The 16,329-nt window shown below is 43.1% G+C and overlaps 1 protein-coding gene across 1 annotated transcript in view; it reads right to left on the bottom strand.

Moving 5' to 3' along the window:
• Positions 1 to 9,061: 9,061 nt before the first annotated feature.
• LOC136051479 (ankyrin repeat domain-containing protein 26-like) overlaps positions 9,062 to 16,329 on the bottom strand; it is a 34,681-nt gene continuing 27,413 nt past the window's right edge. The window contains exons 17-21 of the mRNA XM_065740919.1: positions 14,971 to 15,252; positions 14,093 to 14,328; positions 13,450 to 13,696; positions 10,824 to 10,869; positions 9,062 to 9,325 (exon numbers count right to left, since the gene is read on the bottom strand). Of these exons, the coding sequence (XP_065596991.1) occupies positions 9,177 to 9,325; positions 10,824 to 10,869; positions 13,450 to 13,696; positions 14,093 to 14,328; positions 14,971 to 15,252 (960 nt within the window). The 3' untranslated portion in view covers positions 9,062 to 9,176. The remainder of the gene's footprint in view (positions 9,326 to 10,823; positions 10,870 to 13,449; positions 13,697 to 14,092; positions 14,329 to 14,970; positions 15,253 to 16,329) is intronic.

The following is a 16,329-nucleotide window of genomic DNA, read 5'->3' on the forward strand; positions in this document are numbered from 1 at the left end:
GCGTCAGGAGCTGAGTGGACGTTTCTGTCCTGGTTTTGCTGCTTGGTTTTAAGATGCAACACCCCTACTATAGGTAGGGTTGCCACCCACCAGATCAGGTTTCCCAGGGTCCCATCAACCTGACCTGTAATGCCTCCAGGGGTGGGGCATCCTCAGCTTCTCCGGGCAGCCTGTTCCAGTACCTCACCACCCTCTGAGCAAAGAATTTCCACCTAACATCTAACCTATATCTACCCTCTTTTAGTTTACAACCATTCCCCCTTGTTCAATCTCTACCGGAACACATAAAATGTCATTCATTCTTTGGCTTGTAAGCTCCCTTCAAGTACTTGAAGGATACAATGAGGTATAAAATTTTTCTTCTCCAGGCTGAACAAGCCCAGCTCCCTCAGCCTTTCTTCAGAGGAGAGATGTTCCGGACCTCTGATCAATTTTATGTCCCTCCTCTAGACCCAGTCCAACTGCTCTGGTATTTCCAGTGTTTTGGGCCCAAGGCTTGATGCCGTGTTCCACCTGGGGCCTCATGAGAGCAGTGTAGAGAATGATCTCTTTCCTCTCCCTGTTGGTCACTCCTCTTTTGAAGCAGCGTAAGTTGGACTTTTGGGCTGCAAGCACACAATTCTTGCTCATGGCCAGCTTTTTTGTCCATCAACATCCTCAAGTCCTTCTCTACAGGGCTGTTCCCAATGATTTCTTCTCCCTGTCTGCATACACATACCTCAGATTGCCCCATCCCGAATGCAGAACTAAGCACTTGACCTTGCTGAATGTCATTAGGTTCTTGTGGGCCCACTTTTCAAATGCATCCAGGTCCCTCTGGATTTCATCCCTTCCTTCTGTTGTGTCAACTACACCACTCTGCTTGGTGCCACCATTTGTTGAGGGAACACTCAATCCCACTGTCGATGTCATTGGTAAAGATCTTGAAGACCAGTCCCAAGACAGACCCCTGAAAGACAGCCCTCAGTACTGTATTCCACCTGGACATATAACTATGGACCACAATCCTCTGGATGTGACCATTTGTTTTAGTCCTTTTGTTTATAACTAATTAAAGTTTTTAATCACGCTTTATCATATTTTTCTACATTATAGATGCAATGACAGTAGTGAAGTTTTCCGTGTACAGTGAGATTTGGACTTTGAAAAGAACAATGTTTGTTCTATACTAAATTTTATTTAAATACTTAATGTGGTATTTGTAAAGTCTTCGGATTTCTCAATATAGCAGTCAGCTTTTCAGCCTACAGACCCACCCCCAGTATAAGACCAGTACAGAAGGAATTTGCTCTTAGCTCCATAGGCAGAGCCTGGTAAGCTAACGTTTACCAGCTAAGGGAGTTTTGCCTTGATGCCTCCATAGTCGGCAAATAAGGCTGGATCCTTTCAGGAAAAGTTTCAGGGCAGGTGTCTATCATAAATGTTCTGAGACATCTTGCAAAATTCATCTCTTGTCATTTACTGTAGATGGAACCCAGGGAAAGACTGAATAAAAATAGAGATGTTTAACTTGCTAATATGCAGTTTCCTATTTATTATGTCATTTCAGAAAAACTGGGGGCAGTTGAAGACAAGGCTGGTTTTACCCTGCTGTAATGAGCTAATCAGGCCCTTTTGGGGAGAGACTGTTTGCTTGGTTGGTAAGGCAGCAAAGGTCAGGTTTACAGATTGCCCTTGTTAGTTAAGGAAAGAAATGATGTAGTCCATTCAAGTAGACAAAAAAGATTGACTGACTAGGGAAGTTACTGAAAGCTACCAATTAGAAAGCCAGTCTGGAAGAAAACTCACATCCTTGTAGCTGTAGCAGGCAGGAAATACTTTTCCAGAAGGTATGTGTTTTCTCGTGGTGGTTGTTTGATCATAACTTTAGAGACTGTTGAAATAGTCTTTGTGAGTTTTGCATTATGAAGGAGGTTTAAATTTTATTCTTTAAAAACAAGCCCAGCTGGATAACTATTAATGACATCTTGGCACCTATCTATCTACCTATCATCTATCTATCTATCTTTTTTTTTTTTCCTGGAAACCAAAGATTTGGAGGCATCAAGTGCTTGCTAATTATTTAATTGTTTACTTACATACTTATTTACTTCATGAATTCAACTTGCTTTCATACAAATAGGTTCTCTTGCATGGTTACTCACTTTATATGACTGCTTATAGTTTCAAATTTGGCTAATACTTTCCTGAGGTACACGTTTCTGTTTCCTTTTTATTTTTTTAACTTGTATTCTGTGTCCTAGAGGAAACAGCAAAACCTGGAATTCACATGTAAGCTTTACATCTTTTTAATTAAGTGTTCCTACGAAGTTTGATAATGTTTCTTTAAATTTGCATTCTCTTGCCCAAATTACAGTTCTCATCCGATATTTTGGTCTTCCCCATTCTTCTAGGCAAAGAATGAAGTTGAAAAACTATTGACTACTCTATAAGGTAAATCCTGACGTATTTAGCAAAAGGTAGCAGAAACTAATCAATAGAGAGTAGAAAAGAAAATATGTTTTGGGGGGCTAGTAAGCTATTGTTCTTGAATTAACAATGAATGGTGAATTTAGAAAGCCGAGATTTTTTTCTTGCCCTATACATCCTTATGAGCAAATGAGAGTTCTGACTGCTCAGGCATTTATTTATTAAAGGATAATGTACTCTGTATGTACTTTGATCCTGGAACTGTTCTTGTTAAAGAAAATCTATGCACTATTAAGCTTCCGATTATTTTAAATGAGTTTAATACTTCTAATACTATATAGAAAACAAACATAATTGAAATTCCAAAAAATAAATATTTTATTATATTAAATATAATAAATGCATATTATTTTGGAAAGTTTTTTAGTCTTTTTAGCGTGTTCCTGTTGCTACCATACCATAAGACCTAGGATTTAGAGGAGAAAAAAATAAATAAGGTTTTAAATTATTGTATAATCACATGTGCCTGCTAAATCTGACAGATTTAGTTTGTTCCCCTAGAGTTAGCTCTTCTAAGTTTATGGCTCATATCAGCTACCGGGGCCAATGCAAACATGAGAAGAACGTTGTAGTTTCATGACTCAGGAAGGTTTCCAATTAAAATGACTTAAGTATGACAAAAGCTTCCATTGTCTATGCCATCCACATACCAAGAGACCAGAGGATGTAAAATTTGAGATTAAGGTAATTTGTTTACGGAAATAAGTTAATAGTTTCACATGGTGAGTTTGTGAGCAGGCTTCATAAGAGACACTATTAAATGGTACAACTCTATTATAAAATCTCAGCCATAAAGTACAGAGCGAAAATAGTGCTGGATAGAAAACTGGCTGGATGGTTAGTCCCAAATGGTCACTGCTATTGGATATAAATCCAGTTGATGACTGGTTACAAGAGATGTTTCCCAGAAGTCTCTTTCTTGCTGGAGGGAAAAGTCCTCAGCAAAGAAGAACAATTCCCTTCTCAGGCTTGAAGGTGCTCTCAGTGAGTACTGAGTGCTGGTCTTAGGGTGTCACGTGGTTCCTCAGGGTACGTGGAGAGCCCTACCGAAATACAAAGGTGTCAGTTCACGGTGTTCTTGAAAGCTGGCTTTTCCTGCCAAGAGCTGAAATCAGAATGATAAATACCAAGTACTTGAGTAAAAATCAGTGTGTCCTTGCAGATTAGCAAACTGATTTTACAAAAATGAGCAGGGCAGAGAAAGGTGATGCTGAGGATAAAAGGAAGTAACACTGAATTGGAGGTAATTGTCATAATCCGTTAGGTTTCCTGCGTTGCCTGACGTTGGTCACTTCCTCCTTTTGTTTATTTAAAAGACATCTTGGAGTTAAAGGACAAATCTGGGAAAGGATGTCTCCCATGAAGTGACTGAGCTGGCTTATAAAAAGGTGTGTTGAATTCATTTGGTGTGTATGGAGCAAAACAGTAGCTGTCTTTGTGGTCAAGGAGCACCTTCCCTACTTGCAATCCGTGTGTGGTGCCTCCATGTCCACGTACCTGCAACATTCTTCAAACATTCCATGGTGTATTGGCAGATTCCTGGGTTCAAAGAGCATGGATTCTGTTTTGAGGCCTCACTGCTGAGGGAGGCTTTCTGTCCAGCTCCTTGCTATCAACTATGGCCCGTTATCCTTAGGCCTTGGACTTTGTGCGTTCTGTAAATAAAGTAACTAAGACGTGTATCAGACACACTGAGCTAGATCTGGAGATAGGACGGGTTGTGTGATGTACCTGGTACAATTCCATCAGCGTGCTGCTTTCCCAGTGAACATACCAGTTCTGTAGGTGTGAAAAGCCTCTGCTGGGTGAAGCTGTGCTCCACTGAGAGCTTTACTTTGCATGTTCACGTGGAAATGATCCTAAATACCCGGTGGGCATTCTCAGTGCCTTGCAGAAAGAGGGCTTAGGCAATTGCACAGCTGACAGTTGGTGTTTGTCGTGTTCCTTTAGGAATTAAATGGCAGTGACCGTGAAGGTGCTTCTCAGCACGGGAAAAGCCTTTCAGAAGAGACTGGGAAACTCCAGATATGAGTAATGCATATTCCTGGAAACATTTGCCTGTTGTGCATCGTTCAGGCTGTGGGTTTAAGGAGCCACAGTGCCAACCAAAGGAAGCGTGAGCCGAGGAGCCACACAGCAGTAGCTCTGCCTCCGTGTCAGACAGCAGTGTGTGCAACCTGTTTGCATCGTTTTCATTCCTGCTTTCCAGTTGTGTGCATACAACCATGGGAAAACAAAAATGCATGAGCTTATTTTGAGTGGAAGAGGGTTCCTCAGTTTCAGTTGCTGTCACATCCATCAGCCTCAGCTGTCCCTTGCTTAAAGGCACACTTTGTGTACTGGGTATTCACAGGCAAAGCATCCATGAGAGCTGTATGTGTCAGAAGGCGGTATCTGTACGGACCAAGAGCTGAGGTAGGGGGAACTTACACCGGGTTTAGTTTAACTCCATGTGTCAGGAGGCAGTAGTAAGTCAGGTGTTTGCCTTGAAAATCCCGTACCTGCATGAGATACAATTTTTTTTCAGTAATTTTTAAAGTAATGACAAAAATTAAAGGCCAACAGCATCCTGGCCTGTATTAGAAATAGTGTAGCCAGCAGGAGCAGGGAGGTGATCATCCCCCGGTACTCAGCTCTGGTACGGCCGCACCTCAAGTACTGTGTTCAGTTTTGGGCCCCTCACTACAAGAAGGACATTGAGGCCCTGGAGCGTGTTCAGAGAAGGGCAACAAAACTGGTGAGGGGTCTGGAGCACAAGTCTTATGAGGAGCGGCTGAGGGAGCTGGGATTGTTTAGTCTGGAGAAGAGGAGGCTCAGAGGAGACCTTATTGCACTCTACCACTTCCTGAAGGGAGGTTGTGGTGAGGAGGGGGTGGGCCTCTTCTCCCTGATAAATAATGACAGGACGAGAGGGAATGGCCACAAGTTGCGCCGGGGAAGATTTAGATTAGACCTGAGGAAACATTTTTTTTCTGAAAGAGTGGTCAGGCACTGGAATGGCCTGCCTAGGGAGGTGGTTGAGGCACCGTCCCTAGCGCTGTTCAAGAAGCGTTTAGATGAGGTGCTAAGGGATTTGATTTCGTAGTAGTTGGGTAGGGATAGTGATAGGAGGATGGTTGCACTAGATGATCTTGTAGGTCCTTTCCAACCTTATGAACCTATGAACCTATAAATGGTGATATTCCTCCCAGTAGTAGCATCTTCCCTGAAGAAAATCAAAGCTCCGTTGACGAAGGTAGTGAGCAAAGGTGAAAACAATAGCATTCAGACTTCTGCCAACAGCCACTTGCCTGCACTGCGAGCCTGACCTTATCCAGGCGGTGATATCTTCCTTCCTGGAGCTCGCAGCACGTTCCAGGAACTCGGGGACTTGTGCTGAACAATGTGTGGCTGCTGTTACTCTGACATCAGTAATGCTGCTCCTGAATGGCTGCCAAGAAGTGTCACTCCACACTGAACTCCTCGCCCGCCGCTTGCACTTTGACATAAACCCTGTTTGTTACTTCCCCCACCTCCTCCTCATTGTCATTTTGTTTTCTACTCTTGATTTATCTTTTCCTGACATCAGTGTACATTTTGCCAGTAGTGATGATTGCAGTGCATGACGTGGAAACTGCAATGGAAATTGTACAGGTGGGAAAAACAGAAACAGAAGTTCTGTATAATTTCAAACTTCAGCTCAGCTTATGATGCGGATAGAAACGTGCATGCAGATAAACACTGCAACGTTTCTGCTAACAAACCAACCAGAGATTCTGCGGGGTTATGGTGAGCTTCTGCACTGATGCAACGTGTGGATGACGTAATGTCCTCAGCAACAGGTGCCCAGAATTGCTTTAAAAGCAATATGAGGGCGAAAGACCAGCAAAAACGCGCACCTACATGTAGTTCCCATTTCTGTTTCTTGTAATTAAAATCTCTTCTAACCCACTGCAACACAAACACCATTTTATCTATCCTGCTGCTCTGACACACAGCCCATGGGAGCACTGTTCTGCAGCCAGGCACACTGCGGCGCTGAGCAGAAGCCAAGGAGGAAGTGATTATGGCTGAGGAGCTGATGCTGATTGAAAACGTGTGATGCTACGGAGGAAATGTCGCACGATGGAACCTCATTTAGTTTGGAACTGGATTTCAAGTACACGGGCACACGAAGATATGAACAGTCAATAGGAGCGGGTCCTGCCTTGCTGCTAACAATCAGCTCATTAGTGCCAGAAGCACAGCGAATGATTCCCATGATTAAACCGCAAGTGCAAAGCATGCACTCATCAAATACACAGAAACTGCCTTCTTGCTTCTCACCATGTTTCTTCTACAGCTTGTTCCTCCTCATCCTGCATGCATGTCAGGTACACATGCACTCTTCACTTTTCACTTCACTCTTGTAATTAGTGATAGGACGAGAGGGAATGGCCTCAAGTTGCTCCAGGGGAAATTCAGACTGGATGTCAGGAAATACTTCTCTGAAAGAGTGGTCAGGCACTGGAATGGGCACTCGGTGAGGTGGTGGAGTCACCTACCCTGGAGGTATTTAAAGAACATGTAGACATTGTGTTGAGGAACATGGTTTAGTGAGAACTATCGGTGATAGGTGGACGGTTGGACTAGATGATCTTGTAGGTCTTTTCCAACCTTGGTGATTCTATGATTCCATGATTAAGCTCAGGAGCTGAAAATGCTCAAGGGCTTTGAAAAGGCAGCTATATGATTCTTTCGATTCAAATTGTTAGGATGAGAGTGGAAACAGTCTTCCATGTGAAATGAAATAAAATGGTTGAAGGAGTCCACTACTGTTATGATTTAAGTGTTGTTTGTCGTGTGGCTACAGGGGACAGCTTCCTGTTTTGTCCAGAGACTGTTTAACATCCCACATAGTTCACAACATTGGTCAAGTCATTTGAATTTTATGCTCCAACTTCCAACATTTATAAAAGTCTCTGTTGCGTTCTGCCATGGGCCTCCTGACCTTTAGTAACTGAGGAAGCCAGGAAGTTCTAAGATGACTCTTCTGCAGTACCAAGAAAGACTTGTTCAGTGAAGATAATCTGGGCATAAAGTACAGAAAAGGTGCAAGAGCCAATCGCAGCACTACAGGATTTGGAAGGGACCTCAAGAGATCCCTGAGTCCAAGCCCATTGCTAAAGCGGGTACCCTACAATGGATCACATGGGTAGGTGTACTTAGGGTCTTGAATGCTTCCATAGAAGGAGATTCTACAACCTCTCTGGGCAACCTGTTCCAGGACTCTTGTCACCCTTACCACAAAGATCTTCCACATGTTTTTACGGAGCTTTCTGTGTTCAAGTTTTAGACCATTGCTCTTTGTCTACAATCTCCTCACTGCACACAAAAGGGTGAGCCTGGCCTCATCCGTTTGCCTTCCATCTCCCTTTAGATATTTATAAACATTAATCTGATTCCTCCTCAGTCCTCTTTTCCCAAGGCTGAACAGACTTCGGTTACTCAGCCTTTTCTCACACTGGAGATGCTCCAGGCCCTTTATCATCTTCATGGCCCTCCGCTGGACTCCTAGGAGATCCCTGTCTTTTTTGAACTGGGAAGCCCAGAACTGGACACAGAATTCTAAGCGTGGCCACAGCAGAGCAGAGGAGAGGGGGCATCCCAAGGTGCCACTGGCCTTCTTGTCTACCAGGGCACACTGCTGGCTCATGGCCAGCCTGTTGTCTTCCAGAACCTCCTTTTCCTTCTCTGCAGAGCTCCTTTCCAGCAGGTCGTCCCCCAACCTGTACTGGTGCATGTGGTTATTCCTCTCCAGCTGCAAGACACTACACTTGGAAGCAAAGAAGGCATTCAGTATCTCCACCTTCTCAGCATCCCTCTAACCAGTCTTATAGACACAAAGTCCCATGGCATTACCTTCCACCTGAGCTGCAGTTACTGCATTGCCAGCTGTTGGCAGCAACAAAAAGTCATCCTGTCACACAGCAGTATTAAGTACCGACAGGACTTAAGGTTGAAATACTGTTTTTCCATCTTCCCAGCATTAACTGCTTCAGGTTCATCAGTTGATCTAGCAGCTGTGAATGCCTACAGTTGAATCGAATTCTAATACAAAGTCCAACATGGATACCAAATCAAACATGTCAAAGAGATCACATTAAAGCTTTCTTGGCACGGCTACACGCTCACAGTAATTTTAGACCCAAGGTGTGTAAAAGTGACACAACAATGTAAAGTGCAGTGTTTTCCAGCTTAAACGTCGGTAAAACTTTATCACTTAATCAGCACAAATATTCACAGTATCAGAACTGAAACAGCTGGCAGAAAGCCAAACAATAACCTCCTGTGCATTACAATAACACTAGAAACATTAACACGAACAATGAAAGGATTTAAACAGAGAAAAGGGAATGCTTTTGTTAAAACAAGGAACACAAGTGGAACAAAATAACACATCTATTGTAATCAAAGGCACTTAAGACAGTTCTGTCAAGTTCAAGAACCAACATTACTCAATCCGATAGTAAGAAAAAATAGATATGGTTCTTTTCCTGAGTGCAAAACATATCAGCTGTACCTCAGTAACCAACAGGGAAGTGCAGAGTGCTATTTTTTTTAGTACATTTAGAACTTATACTCAAAACGCAATAAAGATGTTTCCATATCTAAGCTACAGGATGGGAAACCACAGACATGCCGTGTAAACAAAATAATTCCCAGTACTTTTCCCTTTGCATTTTTATTTAGATCAGGTAATTTTTGGTTAAGACATCACGGTACTCCTGTATTGCTCTGCAATGGGGATCCTGGTCAACACTGAGATTTTTGGAAGATCCATTAATAGAGACCATTGGAGAACCTTGAGGAGATCTAGTTCCAAGATCAGCAGTGGCTGGAGAGAAAAGAAGCAAGATTCATGATGTTACTTTTACAGTAGACTGAGTGAAATAAGTCACTGTAAAAACATTACTGGTAGCTGAACAGACTACGCTCTGGAGACAGATTTAACAACTTCCAAGAGAAACAAAAAGCAAAAGGGACAGGCACAAAGGAAGAAACATTTTTTCACATTCAGTAATCAATCAACACAACTTCTAAAACTACAGAAAGAAATTCCAGAGGTCTTAGAATCATAGAATGGTTTGGGCTGGAAGGGACCTTTCAAGATCACCTAGTACCAACCCCCCTGCTATAGGCAGGGACACCTCCCTCTAGACCAGGCTGCTCAAACCCCATCCCAGCCTGGCCTTGAACGCCTGCAGGGTGGGAGCACGCACAACCTCTCCAAGCAACCTGTGCCAGCGTTTCAGCACCCTGACTTTAGGAGTAGAGAATTTCTTCCTAAAACCTAGTTTAAATCTACCCTCTTCCAGTTTAAAGCCATTTCTCCTCATCCTGCTGTTTCATGCCCTTACAAAAAGCCCCTGCCCAGCTTTCCTGGCCCCGTCAGCTACTGGAATGTTGCTATAAGGTCCCGCTGGAGCCTTCTCTTCTTCAGACTTAAGAGCTCTAGCTCTCTCAGCCTGATCCCACAGGGGAGGTGCTCCAGCACTAATTATTTTTGTGGCCCTCCTCTTGTGCTGGGGGATCCAGAACTGGATGCAGCTCTCCAAGTAGGGTCTCATGAGAGCAGAGTAGAAGGGCAGAATCGCCTCCCTTGACCTGCTGGTCACAATTCTCTTGACGCAGCCCAGGATGCGGTTATCCTTCTGTGCTGCAAGCACACGCTGCTGGCTCACGTTGAGTCTTTAATCAACAAACACTCCCAGATCTTTCTCCTCAGGGCTGACCTCAAGCCATTCTCTGCCCAGCCTGCATCTGTGCTTGGGATTGCCCCGAGCCAGGAGCAGAACCCTGCACTCAGCCTTGGTGAACTTCACGGGTTTGGCAAAGGCCCACCTCTCGAGCCTGTCCAGGTCCCTCTGCATGACATCCCTTCCCTCTAGCACCTCAACTGCACCACCCAGCTTGGTGTCATCTGCAAACTTGCTGAGAGGGCACTCGATCCCACTGTCCGTGTCACTTAAAAAGATGTTAAAACAGCACCAGTGCCAGCAGAGATCCCTGAGGAACACCACTTGTCACTGGTCCCCACTTGGGACACCGAGTCTCTGACTGCAACTCTCCTCTTCAGAGAATCCACAAACAACACTGAGTGCAATGAATGTATGCAGAAAGAGAAGTGATGACTGAAGTCCATAAAAATCTTACTTCAGGGTGTTTTATACGTTTGATGTTTGTGCCTGAGGATGAAAGGTGACTTCAGCTTAAGCCAAGTGTGTCTGTGTGGGGGAGGTGGTTTGGTCTCTGTGTTTTTTCTCTTTTTTACACAAAAGTTACAAACAGTCATAATCTTCCTTAAAAACACTGATAGCAGAGTACTACATTACCTCGTTCAAGTTCTTTAGTGATTTTTTCATCCAGTTCTTTCCATATCTAGAATTATACATAACACATAATTGAATTTTCAAGTTACATTTTTGTATCATAAAACTTACAAAACAATTTTAAAACCCACACATAAATGGCCTATTAGAAACCAAAAATATCGTCCCAAATGGGGACATCTTGGTTTGGAGTTTGAGTTTTCACAAAGACAGTCTCTTGGTGAGTGAGGCTGTAGCTTTCTCACTGCTGAGCAATGTTAACTTTGGCACAAAACAATACAGAATTCACCAGCTGGACCATAACAGGGCATAAAAATACAGGAAGAAAGCACAGTGGATTTATAAAAATGTAGATATGGTTAATATCTATCTTCAAACACATATAAAACACATTACTCCTTTGTTAACTTTCTTGTTAGCTTCCTTACAAAGCAAGTACTGCAGATTTTATTATGTAACAGAAACCAGCTTGGATCACTAGAAAAGAGCATTTACCCCTTGTCCCCCCAGAGCTGGTTATTTATTGTGATTTATTCTGAATGAAAAGTCTTCATAAGGAGAAATCAGACCTTTTCAAGAGCCACAGTCCAAACACTCTATGCTATTATTAGCATTTGATGGTATTTGTGACTCTTGCATTATTTTCCACCAGGTCTGTAACACACAGAAGTGATCGTCAGCATACAGCTTCCTGGCTTATGTCCTCTGCAAATACACGACGTGCTTGGAGCACGTGGCCTACGCAGAGGGGCTGAGAGCACCAGGCCTGGTCAGCCTGGGGAAGAGAAGGCTCAGGGGGTTTCACCCATGGGTGCAACCATCTGACTGTGGGATGGAGTGTAAAGAATAACAAAGCTGGGCTCTTTTTGGTGCCCAGAGAAAGAACAAGAGGAATAGGCAGAAGTCAAAAGAGAGGAAATTCTTAAGACTGCTACAAAAGCAGAGTGCAGACGGAATAAAATCAGAAGGGGAACAGAAACAGAGATGGAATGGGAAGAAGGTGTTCCCTCTTACGCTACCAGTAGGAAAACTGGTAGCATGAATCCATGCACTCACACTGGTTGCAGCTAGTAGAGTTCACCTTTGTTTCCTGTGCTCCTTTCTTCCTTTTGTTTGTAATCAGCACAGTTTGTTTTTTCTAATAGCTGCATGGACAGAGGAATCAATACCAGCAATTTGGAGGATGGCAGTGTGAAATATTTTCAACCTCTTGTCCTTGAAGCTATTTCAAAGCTTTTGCACAAATCAAAGTCAAAATCTAAACAAGCTTCCTTCTCCCAGGAGATGCATACACTCTTCTTCAGATAACCTCCCTTACTTTGAAAAACTCCAAATGCGCACAGAGAGCTTTAAATAAAAACCCACGTGCAAGACGACTACATAAGGCACGATGCAATTTAAGCTCCTTAACTCCCTGTCATTATGAGCTTTACTGTCAGGAGTACTTGTGATCTCCTTCGGCCAAGAAGGCAGCACTTAGCTTGAATTTAATGGCAATACAGAGGTGTTGTTTGCTGCTGGTTTTTTGTTTTTTTTTTCAATGGAAGGGAACAGATTACTGGAAAAATCTGAGGTATTAACTGAAGCTAATACTGAAGGAAAGAAAAGGCTGAGTGTCGTATAAACTCCTGTCTTTCTAAGTAGTCTGGTGAACAGGCCAAGTACTAAGTAGCACAACTGGTAGAGTACTTCAGAGTTACTGCTGTGTTGCAATCATATATAAATTGCTGCAAAATACTAGAAAGCTGTGAAGACTTCCTGAAGAGTAGGCCACTCTTTCTTCAGGTAACAGTACATAGCAGATGCATGGGAACTGTCGAATCAGGGCCTGAACCACTGATTGATCACCTGAGGAGAGCACTGAGTCAGCCACAGGACCACAGGGGAAGGCAATGTATCTGTGTGACCAGAAGGGGTGGAGTCTAGCTCCACCTCTCCCAGACCCCATTTAAGGGCTGACCACCACTGGGGAAGGATCTCTTGCTGGAGATCCCTCCCATGTGGAGTCCTGGGCGCGTCTTGACCATCAGCTTTTCTTTATTTACTGCTTGTCTGTATGCTATCCAGATAAATCACACAAAATATACCATCCACCTCTGTTATTTTCTGTGGATACTATTCTTTTGGGTTATCCACCCTACGGCAGGAAGCACAAAAAGCAGTGTTGCCTAGGCACAGCATGCATCCCACAGTAGTATAGGAAGAAGCAAAGCAATCGTACTTATACCGTCCTAGTTCTGAAGCATGTCTTCGTTAGTATTAACGTACAAAAAGAAAGTATCAAGATGCAGATCAGCAAGGAAAGAAGAAGTGGCTTGACCAGGGATGTCTGATAGGCATCGCTAAGATATCAAGTTGCCCATTTTAAGTATGTCAGACACTTATCTTCATACTATACATCAGTTTAGTAAATAGCTGAGAACTTCCGATGCCACAGCACTGCTTATTAAATTTTCTCTTGTTAAAAGAAAAAACATGAAAACCTTATATGTATATAGTTCTGTATGTGTATAGTTATATAGTTCATTAGTTAGATGCCAGTATTTCTGGTGTCTGAGCACTCCTGGAATTTTTTACAATCTTGATGCCCAAAACTCTTCACCACTTAAGAGTATTTCACAATGCTTACCTTAGCCATGTAGGCTTCAACCTTTCTTTGCGGTGATAGCACATTCCCAGCTGTGCCTAGGAAGCTTCCTCCTAGGCCAAGACTTCTGTTCAGGGCCACGTGGTTGTCAAGATGTCCCAGTTCAGCCGAATACAGAACTGGGCTTGTGGGCAGACCTCCACCGACAAAGCTGCTTGCAATTAAAGATTTGCTTCTCTGGCGCGCCTGAAGGAGCTTAGTGTTGGCATCTGATAGTTTCTCATTAGCCCTGAAACATTCAAAAACACATAAAGAATCATCTTTGGTAATGTTTTTGCAATGTCACTTTTTCCAGGTCCTTGACTGTTATCCATCTTCAGAAAACAGAAAGCATTAAGAGTCCAAAATGAGAGGGGCCAAAAGGCAGCCTATCAACTTCAAACACACTCTAGTGATGCCACAGCTAGTGGTGTTACTGCTAGAACACTGAAGTGACATCACAGCAGTTGCAAAAATAAAGGGGAAGGTTTCAGAGGGCTCATTCATAAAGACATCATCTTAGGTTTATGTCTGTAATACTGACAAGACATAGAAGAGGGATTTTACGAGGAAACTGAACAAGGTTTTTCATGCAAGCTACTACTAATTCACATTTCATTACCACTACAAAAAGGCACGGACTTACCTTTCCAGCTTATTTCCTAGGCATTTTCTAGCTTTCATTTCTTCCAGGTACCTTTCTTTGTATCTTTCTGCTTCTGCCTTTGTGGATTCTTGTTGAAAAACATTGTCTTGTTGAGTGTTCTTTATTCTGTCCAACTCATATTCGAGACTTTCAATTCTGTGCTTTAGTTGGTTTGTCAGTGAGGCACGATGACTGGCTCTAATTGGTTCTAAACGGTCCTGGGAGGCTGCCTGGGCCTGAAGCAGATAACACAATTTCAAGCACTGCAGAGAAAAAGTGAACTATCTTTCCCCCCCAGGGCACAGTTTTACACAGCTGAGGCAACTGTACCTACTCACTACCATCAGGAAATCAAGGCAGAAGCCCAGAACCAACACATTACATAACTGTTTTCATCTAAACAGAGATCTGCTCTTAGCAATATTACTTAGCCTTCTTTTAGAAGCTGCTCTGATATCTCTGTAGGACGGGGCACACAAAAAGGATTCTACAAAGAAATGATGAGAATTGCCCTCCCCTCTCTTCCTGCCCCATGGCAACTTCAGTGACTCATTCCCTGAGCATTTTATCCTGTACAGTGACCTGTATCTATGGCCAAACCATCTCTAGGTTGCAATATTCCCGTGCTGATGAGCAGCAATATCAAGATCACCAGTCTGCAATACCCTTTAAGAACTGCAAAACAGAAGTCTGTCACAGGAATGCTATTATGTTGGAAACCTACAGGCACACTGCACACACAAAAGCACGTTCACCCAACAATTTTTCATTCTCCTGTACAGGAAAGACACATGCACAGCACTAAGCATCAAATAAAAACATGAAAAATATATATATGCTTAATAAAAATGACAGACAGACTCAAGAAATTCATTTACCTGCAAAAAAGCATTGACTTCTTGTAGTTTTTGTCTGACTTCTTGTGCGGCTCGTTCATCTATCTCTTTCTTATACTGTTCTATTTGGATGAGATTCACTGTATTAGTCTCCAAGTGATGTCTGAGTTTTGCCACTTCTTCCTTAAGCTGGCGTTTGTTCTTCTCCAGTTTTTCATGGCTCTCATGCAGAGTATGCAGCGCTTCTTTCAAGTCCTGGTTTTGTGCTTCCAGATGGATGCATTTTTTAGACTCTAACTCCAGCTTCTGAGAAAGTTCAGTAACCTACAGACAGTAATAAAATGAACTCAGAGGGGTGTAAAATTATTCTTTAAAAATTCATAAAGGGGAATACCTTCAGGACTGGAACTGTCATCTGCTGACTCAGTATCAAAGCCAAAGGAAAGTCAAGCTCATCTTTTAAAGGAAGAACAGCTTTTAAACTGTTGCCAATAGGATTCCTCGAGTTCCAGCCTTCCTCAGCTCTTCTGCAGCAAGTATTCCAAATTCTGCACCAAATTCCAAATACAAATACCAAACTAGCAGAATTTAACTTGTGGGAATAGGCTGAAAGGTGCTAGGGCTGCTCTTCTGCTCAATGGAAATCAAACTCAACCCAGATATCAGAAAGAATGTCCATTGTGCTTCAGGGAAGCGCTTCAGTACAGAGCTAAGTGGGCACGGGAAACAAGTGCTCCTCCTGCCATTGCTCTTGAAAGCTTTGTAAACAGAGCTTCAGAAAGCAGCTTCCACAGCAGTGGTAAAGGAGGTTACTTCCTCTCTAGGTCAAATCCGCTGTCTGGTTGCTAGAATACGTTAGGAAATATGAGAAGTTCCAGAAGTTTCCAAGGTCAACTGTGAAGCCAATTTCCCCTCCTCCCCCAGAAATATAACTTTTCTGTACCTCCTGAAAAGCATATTACAAGTTTCCAGAAATTAACACAACTCAAACAAGCAAACAAACAAACAAAAAAACAAAACAAAGAAACAACCAGAACTTGCCTTTGTTCTTAATCTGTCAACTTCATTCACCATTTCAGAATACCTTTGCTTCATTTGTTCTTGGAAATTACGTCCCTTTGCCTCCCGCTCCTTAGATACTTATAGACAGGGATGAGATCCCCTCTGACTCTTTTCAAGGCTGAACAGACCCAGGTCTCTCAGCCTCTCCTCATAAGGGAGGTGTTCCGTGCACTTTATCATCTTTGTAGCCCTCCACTGGACCCTTTTGAGGTGATCCCTGTCTTTTTGTACCAAGGAGCCCAGAACTGGACACAGTACTGCAGGTGAGGCCTCACCAGGGCAGAGTAGAGTGGGAGGATCACCTCCCTTGACCTGCTGGCCACACTCTTTAATGCACCC

Source organism: Cyrtonyx montezumae, unplaced genomic scaffold (genome assembly GCF_038088225.1).
Source record: "Cyrtonyx montezumae isolate F1298 unplaced genomic scaffold, pur_monq_1.0 scaffold_3, whole genome shotgun sequence".
Lineage (NCBI taxonomy): Eukaryota > Metazoa > Chordata > Aves > Galliformes > Odontophoridae > Cyrtonyx > Cyrtonyx montezumae.